This window comes from Amblyomma mixtum, chromosome 6 (assembly GCF_055824585.1).
Source record: "Amblyomma mixtum isolate Tamu chromosome 6, ASM5582458v1, whole genome shotgun sequence".
Classification (NCBI taxonomy): Eukaryota; Metazoa; Arthropoda; class Arachnida; order Ixodida; family Ixodidae; genus Amblyomma; species Amblyomma mixtum.
Genome location: NC_143017.1, coordinates 114,941,172 through 114,953,048, shown reverse-complemented (window position 1 = coordinate 114,953,048; position 11,877 = coordinate 114,941,172). Strand labels below are relative to the sequence as shown.

At 46.3% G+C, this 11,877-nt stretch overlaps 1 protein-coding gene across 1 annotated transcript; it reads right to left on the bottom strand.

Moving 5' to 3' along the window:
• Positions 1-239: 239 nt before the first annotated feature.
• On the bottom strand, positions 240-11,479 carry LOC149340119 (uncharacterized). The gene is made up of 3 exons (XM_089548868.1): positions 9,703-11,479; positions 1,799-1,948; positions 240-434 (listed from the first exon to the last, which is right to left on the bottom strand). Exons 1-3 carry the CDS (start codon positions 11,292-11,294, stop codon positions 254-256), a joined length of 1,923 nt encoding a protein of 640 aa, XP_089404994.1. The 5' UTR covers positions 11,295-11,479; the 3' UTR covers positions 240-253.
• Between the last annotated feature and the right edge of the window lie 398 nt (positions 11,480-11,877).

The window sequence follows — 11,877 nt, the reverse complement described above, 5'->3', positions numbered from 1 at the left end:
TTTAATTTTGGTCAGACACGTAATGGCCCTCGCTTTTACGGTGTTACATTTTTGACTTCGCGGTAAATATGCTTTGTGGTAAATAAACTTTTCTTGGTGTTCTTGACAGATTAAAATACACACAACCTTTTGTTGTGTTGCGCATGTCTATCTCTACGTTTCAGGTGTTAAAAGGAATGTGAAACGGAAAGTTTTCAGCACGCAAGCAATAACTGTGCAAGCTGAGAACATCGATTAAATAGTGGTGTTGAAGTTAAACTTTAATGAAACCATTGAGCGTCAACATGATGAGCAATGACCAAGGCAGCATGACGGATGACGATGATGTAGCGTGCTTTGGTTGAGGCCACTGTTTTTTCGGAGGCTTGCTGCTGTCCGGCTTTACAGGTTTTGTTGTTCGAGGCGTGAAGGTTGCTTGTTTTATGTTGGAGTCACTGCAGAGAAACGCAGAATCAATTTAGACCCGAGCTTTCAATGTATAATTTGCGTATTGCCTCTGAAAATACCTGTACATTATTTTGTTGATATTGCGCAGCTGGCTTTGTTTCTTAAACTCGTTAGACGGGGCTTTAAAACTGCACATCTCCGTACACGTTGGCAATCCCTTCACGATATGGGAGCTGCGATATCACGAGAAATCGAGACAAGGCCTCGCCGACGCGTTTGTGGCGTCTTTTCTTTCTATCCTGTCTTCTTAGGCCCGCTTAAAACGTACCCACACCAACAACCCCTTCTTAAGTCTTTATATATTTATAACATACTACAACATTAAAACAACATGACTCTCGACGACTTGATATTAGTCAAAAGGCTTCAACCTAATAAAAGAAAGGTAGGCAAGTTTATAACATTCATTTATTTCATTATACCTGGCGCTGCAGATCAGCTAAACGTTCAAGTATGAGCAATATCATCATGCTAAGAATGTTATTTCCATCGTTATCTAATTTTGAGGATCTGTCTTCAATGATTCTCCAGGTGCGACGTCCCTGCGGTTCCTATGCTTAGCAACTGGACGCGGCGGACAAAATAAAATGAAATTGGAAAGGACGAATAGACGCACGACACCGCGGCCAAAGTCTTTATTGAAAGACCCAAATATCCTTTGTCCTTGGCAGCCTATTTGAAGCTTAACCCTGTGAGCACTGAACAATGCATCTCCGTAGCATAAAAAACACCAACTTTTCGCGAGCTACGCTCGCCAGAGCATTGCAACAAGAGAAATTCAACAACTAGGGCTACTTACTAGGCTGTTAACTTCGGTACAAAATGCTAAGAAATGGTTAATCAGTATTTAGTGGGACACGAACATCGGTACGCACATTTTTACGCTGTAAACGATTAATATAACGCACTTACTACCGTAGTCGCGGCTCAGACAACAATTCCGGCATGTGTCCCTTATAATTGAGACGATTTTTAGTTTTAATTCCGCTTCAAGTATTTCTGGGCCTCCATCAAGCTTCTTAGAACTCAGCTGATAGGAGTTAAATTCAGTATTATTTGGTGAAATGGTTGCCCAGGAAGAATATGGGTTCTTTGTAGATTTCGCCTAATTCAGTGTATTCTGCAGCAGTGTGATTGTCCCCACACTTTGTTAGGTACCTTCGTTCTGATTCTGTAAAATAAGTTCTTGTTTCTTGCTTGCTCAAAGCTTCAGAAAGGGACGCTTCCTCTCTCACAAATTTTGTGCTCACGTCTATTGTTAAAGAAAAAAACTAAAAGAGACAGATTCGGGGTCCTTATGCCATATCCATTTCTCATCAAAGTAGCATCACAAGAAGAGGTAAAAACTTGCCTTGGCAACACAGCATTCTTCCACAACTCGCACAGCTCTTTCTTCCCGGCTGCGACCACGGAGTAGTTGCGCGGCTTCATCACGACAAGCTGGCGAGTCTGCGCAGTGTACGCCGGCCAGTGCACACCCGGCGAGAGAATCACCGGAGTCCTGAAATGAGAGGAGAGCTTTTTGAGCTTAGTGACAAATTCACCACTGCAGACACTGTGGTTAAGGCATTGATTCAAAATAAGCGCAAACAGAGCGCAATAAAGCGAAATTGCTTGTAGGAAAAAGAAGACAGATATTTGAAAATGAAGAGCCGGCAGTAGTTGCAGCGATCTGCAAAGCCGTATGCGTACACATCCTATAAATTCACTCTATTATGTCACGAATGAGAAGTCTTGAAGTGTAGTGTCTAATTATAAGCGGTAACTCCGAACTACTACCTAGCGAACACACACTACACTGGATGATAAACACCTGTCTTCTCTGTTTCTATATTTGACGAGCCGAAACTGTTCTATGCCCATTTTTATGTAAGAAACTGGCGTGCGGCGATATATTTATGCAGCATTATAAAAGACTGCACACACATTAGCGATATTACCTCGAAGCAACGCGAAGCACAAGTGGATCATGGTCTTTGCTTAAAGGCGACATTTGAATTGAATTCAAAATGAACGTTTGCGTGTAACAGGCGCTTCGCATATGTTTTTTTTAGGATGTGGCTGAGAAATGCTAAAGTAAGCTCTCACTATAGACCTGCAGAGAAGTGCTTTCAAGCACTGCCTGTTTCGTGGGTTGTGTACTTACCACGTGGCTGCACTAAATGTCTGAGCTCAATGCATTCGAACGCAGTATAGTCGCAAGTAACTCATTATTGTTCCTTATATGGCCTCAAAACAGAGTAAGGCATGTAAGTATATCGAAAATTGCATTTCATACACTAGCTATAAGACCAGTAGCATTTGTAGGCCCGATGTGACTTTCTGAAGTGCATTACGCATGGCTTCCACCGACTGCAACTTTCGATGGGAGCGCAGGCCAGAAATTCTGTCTGCGCACTTCTGCGAAGCTCAGAAAGATCAATTTGGAAGGAATAGAAACGAACCAATACAGATAGGTGAGCTAGTTGATGTATCGCGAAAAATAACAGCGCGGACCGAAGAAAAAAGCTTAATCTGTTTTTGGAGGCCACGCTGGCGCGTGATGCTGCCATACAGAGTTTCACAGTGTTCTTCATTGTGCCCTCACTGTGCCTATGGGAAGAAAATTGTAACAGTGATGCGGCACACTCAAGGGACAAGAAAACGAAAGAGAAGCAGAACTATTTCTCTCTGAAGGCTGAAAAGTTATGTTTACTAAGAATCAAATCCGGCAGAGTTACACTTGCTCTGCCCTCAGATCCGGCATTACGTGTTAAGGCCCCAATGCAAGGTTTGCATGTTGCGTGACTGCACAGCGCACCGGCGTCATGCTTCGCAGGTATTTTTTTGTCCGAAAAATGTCACAACTTCTTTGCAGAAGAAATGAAACGATAACTGTTTTTATAGCTTCGGCATCCGCCTCGCACGAGGGAGGTGAAAGGTTAGATCTCGAATGCCACTGGTTATCCATCGGTAATGCAATGGATACATGCTTTTATCTGGCCTGGGGATCAGCTTCTTTAGGAAGAAATGGTTGGGAAATGAGTCTTCGACTTCACATTGAGTTTTTAAAAAGTATATAAGGCCATGCGCATGAAAACAACATACCGCTTTTTTTCTGGTGCAATGAAGCTGATGTAAACTGAACTACTGTACGAATTAGGATTCTGAAACCAAAGGTATTCTGGACATCAGAACAAGAAATACCCACGGCTATTTTACCTGCCCTCTGGGCAAGATTCGGTAACAATATCTCCCCACCCAAGCAGGGCATCTGTTAATTTGCCGGCCTTGGTCACGTAGTTATTGATTACACCAACTCGAAAGTGCCTCCTGCTTTACTAGGAGGCCGAAGCGCACCAGGATCTCTTCTACAGTTGATGAAAGCGAAAATTTGAGAAAAATATCCAGGCGACGCTGACGCTTCTATTAAAATGTCGCAGAAGGCCGTTCCTTATGAAGCGACCGACGCACGGAGAAAAGAAAATAGATGAAGGAAGTACAAAGTATCTGTCGCCGCGTCTTTTCCACATGCGCCTGGTTACTATTCCGGATACCCAACGCACGTCGAATGCATAAAACAGGAGAGAAAGGAGCGAACACGCGCCACATATTTATCCTACTTTTAAAGGGCACTTATAAATACGTAGCACATTTTCTGGCACGCGTTCAGCATCGGGATACGGCAGCCTTGACTACGAGGCTGATATTATATATACCGTTTGTCTAGCTCTGCGGGTCAACGTGTTCTTTGTTGAATTGCTCTGCGGTCATATTTTTTAGATTTAAAGTCATTTGCTTGCGAAGCTTAACCAGGAGTGGGTATCAGTTCGTCGTCTTGAAGTCTTGAAGCACCTTTTAACAAAAAAGAAGTCCGGTGAAAGCGAGACCTTGTCTAGAAACAAAATGTATAGAGACGAGTAAAGCCTTATTAATCCTGACAAAATTTCCTCTGCCGCTTAATGGTCCTCTGCGATTCCTTTTGTGGACATAATACATAAGCTGTGATATCTAATTTTAGGTGTGTCACACACCTAAATCAGCAGAAAAATGCAAAATCCTCACGTATGTTGCCGTTGGAAGCTGTTGTCAAGCTTGGGCAGCGAATAAGTTTAGACACGACTAAGAAGAATTCGGCCATCGTAGAAAAAATATGTACGAAGGTAACGCAGTTGATTACGTGACTGAGGAAGCAAATGAATACGTAATGAGCACAAGCGCAGAATGTGGGCGTTGTTGGTATACGCTCATTTTTGAAATTATTGCGAAGGACAAAACGAAAAAGAGAGAGAGAGAGACGGACCTCGTTTTGTACGTCTCTAGCTTTGACCTTCGCGCTGTTATCAAGGACGTGAGGAGCATATTCCTGTGTTGATATGCGAGCTAGTTTCTTAGCAGCGTAGTTCAAACCACTTCATTATTTATTTCTTGCGGCCCATAGTGGTCTAACACCCTGATCCTTCCTCACTATATTATGCTAAAACGTTTGCTTGCTTCTTTTGCGATTATGCAGGCATCTACGGCTGAATAAAGGACGATTACAGAAAAAAAGAAACTGCGCACGAAGAAGTCCTAGGGGATCGTCGCCGTAACGACACGAATTTGTTAAAATGAACTATAGCGTAACAGAGCTTGGCGACCAGTAACGCGAGGTTTAGCGATGTCGGATTAACTTTTTATCGGTTCAGTGCTAGCCTAAATTGCACCTCACTAATGTTGTACAGTAATGACGCGCTTCATTCGATTCGCTTTTGACTCTTCCAGCCATTATTCAAGTTCCTCTATTTATTCAAGCGTTGGGAGGACTAGTTAACCGTTAACCATGGGATCCGTTCTGGTGTAGAACACTGTGTAAGAAGTATTTGAGAGAGAACGCGCTGCGTTGCCGCTCAGGCTAAGCCACCCGAGAATACAATTGGTACCCGCTTCTATCTCGTGACACTAGAGCGCAGCACTGCTGAGCGGGCTTACTCGCTTGAAGTGGCGTTGGCGACGTGCTGCTTTTGCGGTTGCCTTTTACGTTTCTACTTTGATTTGTTTGTAATAGCTTTGCTTGATTTATGGCGTTTCAATGACCAAGGAACGTCTGTATCGTACGTATAGCCCAGCTGTCTCTGTAATGATCTGGATAAATTAAAAAAAAAAATGTTTTGTTCTATGGTGCAAGGCCGGTGTACCAGACATGTGCTGATCAGATGTCGGTTTCTGCGGCTCCAAAGGAAGAGGACCGCTTGTACGTATGACACCACGCCATTCCACGTAAAGGCTGCATCTTGCAGGCAGCGGACTACGTCTGTGAAAAGCATTTCGAGCGAGAGCATGTCACAAAGATTTGTGAAGCACCTTATAAAGGGCATATTTGTGCGCCTCGAAGAGCAGTGCTGATGAAGGACGCAGTCCTACGAAGGTCCCAAGCTGGCCTAGCAACATGTTCAACAGGGGCAAAAAGGAAACAACATTCAAACTGCTAGCAGCTACCAAATAGCGCTGCGTTGACCTCCCTAATACTGCGGGAGCCTGCCGTAAAATTCACCTTGAAAGCGAAAATCTGTGCTTTTGTTCGCCCACTCTCTTGCTGTTTTACAGCATTGTTAAGTATGATAACTGCCACCTGCAGAAGAATAAAGAATTGCGTCTGATAAGCGTGTCTGGTATTATTCTATCTTTCACAGTTGGGCCTTACGAGTCATGACTAAATAAGGTAAAGGCGAAACTTGGTAGTCTTGTGATAGCGAGAACGAGCGTGAGGACTTCCATTACAGTGAACCTGGCAAGGCCAGTGTAAGAAATTGCATAATGCTGGAAACTGTTGAAATGCACCGAGTGCCCGCGTGTAAAGCTATGCAAACTGCTACTGCAAACGTGATTAGGTCCGAAACAGCTTTAGGACTGGTACATGGAAATCTTGAGATATTTTCTCGGTTAAAAGAAATGGAAGCTTCAGCAACATGCTTCTGATAAGAATGTTTGTGGCATCATGGTTGCCTCATCCTAGAAAATTACAAGATGTCAGTACCGTGCAGTGCGCATAATGTTGACGTAATGGCTGAAGTCGTGCGTTATTATCGAATACAAAAAATGCGTCAATATGGCACGCGGTGGAAGGAGAACGAAGAAAACTGTGCTAAAGGCACGCGAACTCTCGAAACTATCTACCTTTTTCTTCTAGTTTCTTGGAACTTTGAAACTGCCTGGATTTGTTGCATTGCCGCAGATTGCAACGTCGTCGGCTTCGCATGTTCGTTATGTGCATTGTGTTACTGATAACTGCTCTTTGTTGTTGGCGTTATCAAGCAATAAATAAATTTGTGCCTTGTATTCCTGTAAAGTACTGTCAGTTGCTCCCCTTTTTCTAACCCAAGCCGATCCAACAGCTACCTGCAGTTGAATAGCCGTTGGTGTGCTACGAGCAAAAATACTTCTACACGTGCTCCGGGTCGCTTTAAAGGGGCTCTGAAAGGGGGTCTAATAAAGTTGCGGTATGCCTGGGATGTCAAAGCACAATGCTTGAAGAATATTGTCCAGCAATAATTTTTTAAAATTCGCTTTGTAAAAGATGAGCTTAGACAAAATTTGAATTTCAGTGCTTTCGCGCCTTTTCCTCTCCTCTCGTCTCTTCTTGCACGCTGGGAGGTCGGCGCTCCTCGGCCAGTCCCACCTCCAGAAGCGAAGCTTCCTGATCCGTCGGAGCTACGTGGCATATTAGCCGCTACCATGGCAGCTGTCTGACGCCTGAAAGAATCTAACCAATAGCCACCTCTCAATTTGTAATCGCAGGTGGGAGCGACGGGGGAAGATACGAGCATGAAAAAAGCGCCGGGAAGGGCTCGCCAGCTTTTGCACGGAATTGTAGGTCCTCTGCTGTGTGTAGAAGTGTATTACTTGGCTCAGGTATTCATGGCAACAATGCGGTGAATGAGCGAGTTGATGCGCTCTCCTCCGAAGGTGTTTCGAGCCCCATTAACATCGAATTCCAGTACCTCACAGCAAAGTTATTCACAATAGAGCCTGTTTCATGCACATTCGGGAGAAAAAAATTCAGGTGCAAGTAATATGACCTTCGTAGACTTGTGCGGCTGATGTTGTGATACAACTTTGCAACCAACTCAGTTAAGCTTGATTTCTTACAAAAGAACAGTTCCTTGGTCGCGTTGGTTGCTTAAAGAAAAGGAAAAGTTGCGCGGATAATTACTGCTTTTTCAGACGGCACCGCAGTTTGTAAAAATAATTTTTTATCATAGCATGAATCTCTAGCTGACCGATCTCAATTAAAGGTGGCATCGACAATGAAATAATTTAGTTTCGCACGTTCAAAGTGCCGCCTACGCCTCTGGAACGCTGATGGCAGTCGTCACGCAGCCACTATAAGCGCACTGCACAATAGCTCCACCTCATGGTGAAAGTTCGACGTAGGGCCGAGATTTCGACAGATGCGGAGGCGTCATTAATGCACATGAATATTCTTACGCCATGCACTAGAGAACAACGCAAAACAAGTCTAGGAGACAGCGACAGCAATAGCTACACTGTCCTGTTCTCGTGAACACGTGTCTTGTGGTGACCTCGACGTAACCTGGAGGGCGGAACCTCTTTCATATTGCCCAGTAGCACTATCCACCTCAATCCTCGCTAATACCCCCCCGCTTCTGGTGTGCCTGTCTAGAGCTGGCTCAACTTAAAGGTGCACTGAAGAGGATTCTGAACTTGTCTTTTTGCCGCGGGAACTCGATCTACACGTTCCTAGCATTCTTAGAAACTGCAACTTATCGCCCTGTATGGCCGATTTCCCTAATTAAATCGAATTAACGTCCGGCTCCCGCCCTTTTTTTTGAATTCTGCCTCGTACGATGGGCGGAGTCGACCAACGCGTGAAGTTCCTTACAGCCAGCTCCGTGGAGGCTTTGCTTTCGCTTTATTTTGTTGTTTAGCTTTCCATGAATAAATAGTATCATTCGCAGATAATATAGCCGCAAAATAAGCCCGCAGAAATAAAAATACGCGCGGTCTATTTGCTACTACGGACTACTACGTATTACTCCGCCGAGGGCAGAGCGGCAAGCCGCCACGGGACTGGGTGAAAGGCACTCCACGCATTGGTCGACTCCGCCCACCGTACGAGGCAGAATTAAAAAAAAAAGGGCGGGAGCCAGACGTTAATTCGATTTAATTAGGGAAATTGGCCACACAGGGCAATAAGTCGCAGTTTCTAAGAATGCTAGGAACGTGTAGATCGAGTTCCCGCGGCAAAAAGACAAGTTCAGATTCCTCTTCAGTGCACCTTTAAGCATCTGTCGCTGACCTATCGAGCCATGCACAACTGTAAGCACTTAATCTGGGCTTTTCGAAAAATGCATGTTCTTCCTCGGGCGTAGTTATATACAGGGCGGCCCAGCTAACCTGGACCAAGAATTAAAAAAAAAAAAAACTAAGCGTTCTTCAAACCTGAAAGCGCGTAGATGTTGTTAAGGTTTATGTTAAGTTACAGTACCATTTTTTTCGCTCCTCCTAATTGAATAATTGTCGCAATAAATAAATTAGCTTTTTTTAAATATAGCTTGAAATGTTCAGGCGCCAATAGGAAAGTTGTCGAGCTCCACAAATATTGTCCAGCCCAGGCACTTCCAACGAGGTAACTTAGGGTGGCCGTTTTTATTCGGGAAAAACGAAAGCCCGCGGAGTTTAAAAATACCACGTGACAGCGCGCTCCGTGCGCACCCGGATGCGCCGCGATTACAGCGCTCTCATCCGTCCTTTCTAAAAAACATCTCTCGCTTCGCGCCTTTCGTGTTGCCCAAGACAGGGCTTCGCGTTGTACTTGGTTCCAAGAAAAGCGCCAGTGGGTATAGGGTAGGCGCGAAGCGAGTGATGTTTTTTACAAAGCACGGATTAGAGCGCTGTAATCGCGGCGCATTCGCGCGCACGGAGCGCGCTGTCACGTGGTATTTTTTAAACTCCGCAGGCTTTCTTCCCTCCCGAATAAAAACGGCTACGCTAAGTCTATTTCGTTGGATGTGCCTGGTTTGGACAATATTTGTGAAGCTCGACAACTTTCCTATTGATGCCTGAACGTTTCAAGCGATATTTAAAAAGTTAAATTATTTATCTCGACTAATTATTAAAATAAAACGAGCGAAAAACATGGTAGCGTAACTTTAGATATACCCTAACAACATCTACGTGATTTCAGTTCTGAAGAATGCTTAGTTTCTTTATAAATATTGGTCCAATTAGCTGGGACACCCTGTATAGCGCCACAAAACTCCTGAATCAACTCACCCATTCCGTATAAACTGGGCGAATGCACTGACGAGTTCTTTCATCAAGCCGTCCTCGTCGCTCGTGTAATCTTGTGTCTGCAGGAACCTCTTTCCTACATTTCCCAGCGGATCCGTGTAGCGCTCTTCGTCCTTCAAGAAAGGCAGCGAGCCGAGACTGTAGAGCAAGTCCGCCGAGTGAGCCACTCCCATCCACGGCGGAACGAAGCTGTGAGAAGCCATATGAGCGAAGGAGTACCTGTGCACGCGGACACCTTTCGACGCTACGGCATCGGCGAACAGTTGCGTTGGACAGTCGAAGAATACATCGCCCATGATTGCGGATGTTATGTCCCTGGCTTGATCGTAGGTTCTAGCAGCGTCGTCTTCCCCGAAATAGATGTCTGCCAGCTGCCGCGCCTTTGAGATTGGAATCTCGAACAGTCTCGACAAGGCAGCGGTTCCGATAAGCCTGTACTCTTCGGGCTCTGCCACGGACAGTCCAGGGAACACTTTAAGCAGCAAATTGTAGAACATAGTACCTTCGTTTATTGTCGTGCCAATTAAAACGTCCACAAGCGGAAATTTCTCCCACGTTCCCTCACTCATGAATGTGTGCGGAAAGAAATCGTCGTTGTCCACGGGAAGAAACCATTGCTGGAGGAACCGCGTGCTTTCCAGAGCTTCAAACGCTTTCGGCGCTTCCGTTCTCCGCAGGCATGTCATTATTTCAGGCAACTGGTCACGCGCGCTTCCTTTCCTGGCGTCGTAGCACTGCAGCGCGGCCGCAATGCTATCGAAGCTGGCCCGCGAGTTGAATACCCTGTTCAGTATCATTGTGAAAGGCGCTCCGCTCATCATTATGGCCCTGTGGAAAAGGCCTTTGCTGTGAGGCGACATTGCGTGCAGAGCTACGGACATAGCGCCCGCACTGTGTCCCCACAGAGTCACTCGCTCAGGATCCCCTCCGAACCTAGCGACATTGTTGCGGACCCACTTGAGGGCGAGGTTTTGATCCCAGAGCCCCATGTTCCCGCCCGATTCATTGGAGCCGTGTGCGGCCAGAAATCCGAACATGCTGACTCGGTAATTGAACGTCACGAACACGACGTCCCCCGTCAGGGCCACGAAGTTAGCCGGGTCGTACAGGAATAGCGCCGAGTCGCCCCACTGAAAGGCGCCGCCGTGGATGAAAACAGCCGTGGGAAGAAGTGTCTCGCGACAGGCACTTTGCTGGCCGCTTGCGCACCCTTGGCTTCCGACAGGCCTCCACACGTTGACGTAGAGGCAGTCTTCTGACGCATCTGGGTAACGGAGTGCCAGCGGCCCGAGCAAGTCGAACGGCAGCTGCCAACAGGCGCGTGGCTTTGCCGTCGCGTTGTACGCACCTTCCCACGGTGACACCGGCTGTGGTCTTCGGAAGCGAAGTTTGCCGACGGGTGGCTTTCCGTACGGTATCCCGAGAAAAGCGTCCACTTTCGTTCCTCCGGCATCTACGCGTCTTCCTACGACAACGCCTGCGTCGATGCGCACCGTAGGAGCGTCATTCGCCACGGCACAAAGTGGTGAAACGGCCAGGGCTAGAACGAGCAGGTACGGATTCACACCTGGCATCTTAGTGCATTCGACGTACGGCTGCGGCTTACTCTGTGTAGTGCAACATTAACCGGGAGATGGTGCCCAATTGTGACACAGCGGCCACTCTCCATGGAACACGTGACTGTTTTAAGTGTTAGGGCCTCCAGCAAGGACGATGTTCCAAGTCTCCTCCTAGCCTTCGACGAAATTTAAGCGGAAGAAAGGGTCGACGCCGCTTACTATGCGCCAGCACACGTGCCACTTTTCCTCTCGTAATAGCCGTATCTATTTATCCTAGCTCTTGGCGTCGTTCGAGCTATAACCTTCGACGGATCCGTGTTATTGCTTCGGCGGTTCCTTAGCGTGCAACTAGACTGAATGGTCGAACCTAATGGACATACTCAAGAGCCAGACGAAGTACCTCCACATGCAAAGGAAAACAAAAACTACTCTAGGCTACCGAAGGCTCATTAGTGCCCCTGGAGCAGGGTAATTTTTCACTGCCAGTACGTTTTAGTGCAACTGAAGGAAATCTGCGGGTGGCGCCAGAATTTGACCTCAAAAGGGTCGGCACTGCTATGCTAGCTCTTTCATGGTTTTGGTGTCCCTTCAGGCACCG

Excerpts from the sequence above, each read along its gene's own strand:
- LOC149340119 (XM_089548868.1), bottom strand. The coding sequence starts at position 11,294 with ATGCCAGGTGTGAATCCGTACCTGCTCGTTCTAGCCCTGGCCGTTTCA. Across the intron at positions 1,949-9,702 it reads GCCCAGTTTATACGGAATGG|GACTCCGGTGATTCTCTCGC; the intron begins GTGAGTTGATTC and ends CTCTCATTTCAG. Across the intron at positions 435-1,798 it reads AAGAATGCTGTGTTGCCAAG|TGACTCCAACATAAAACAAG; the intron begins GCAAGTTTTTAC and ends GTTTCTCTGCAG.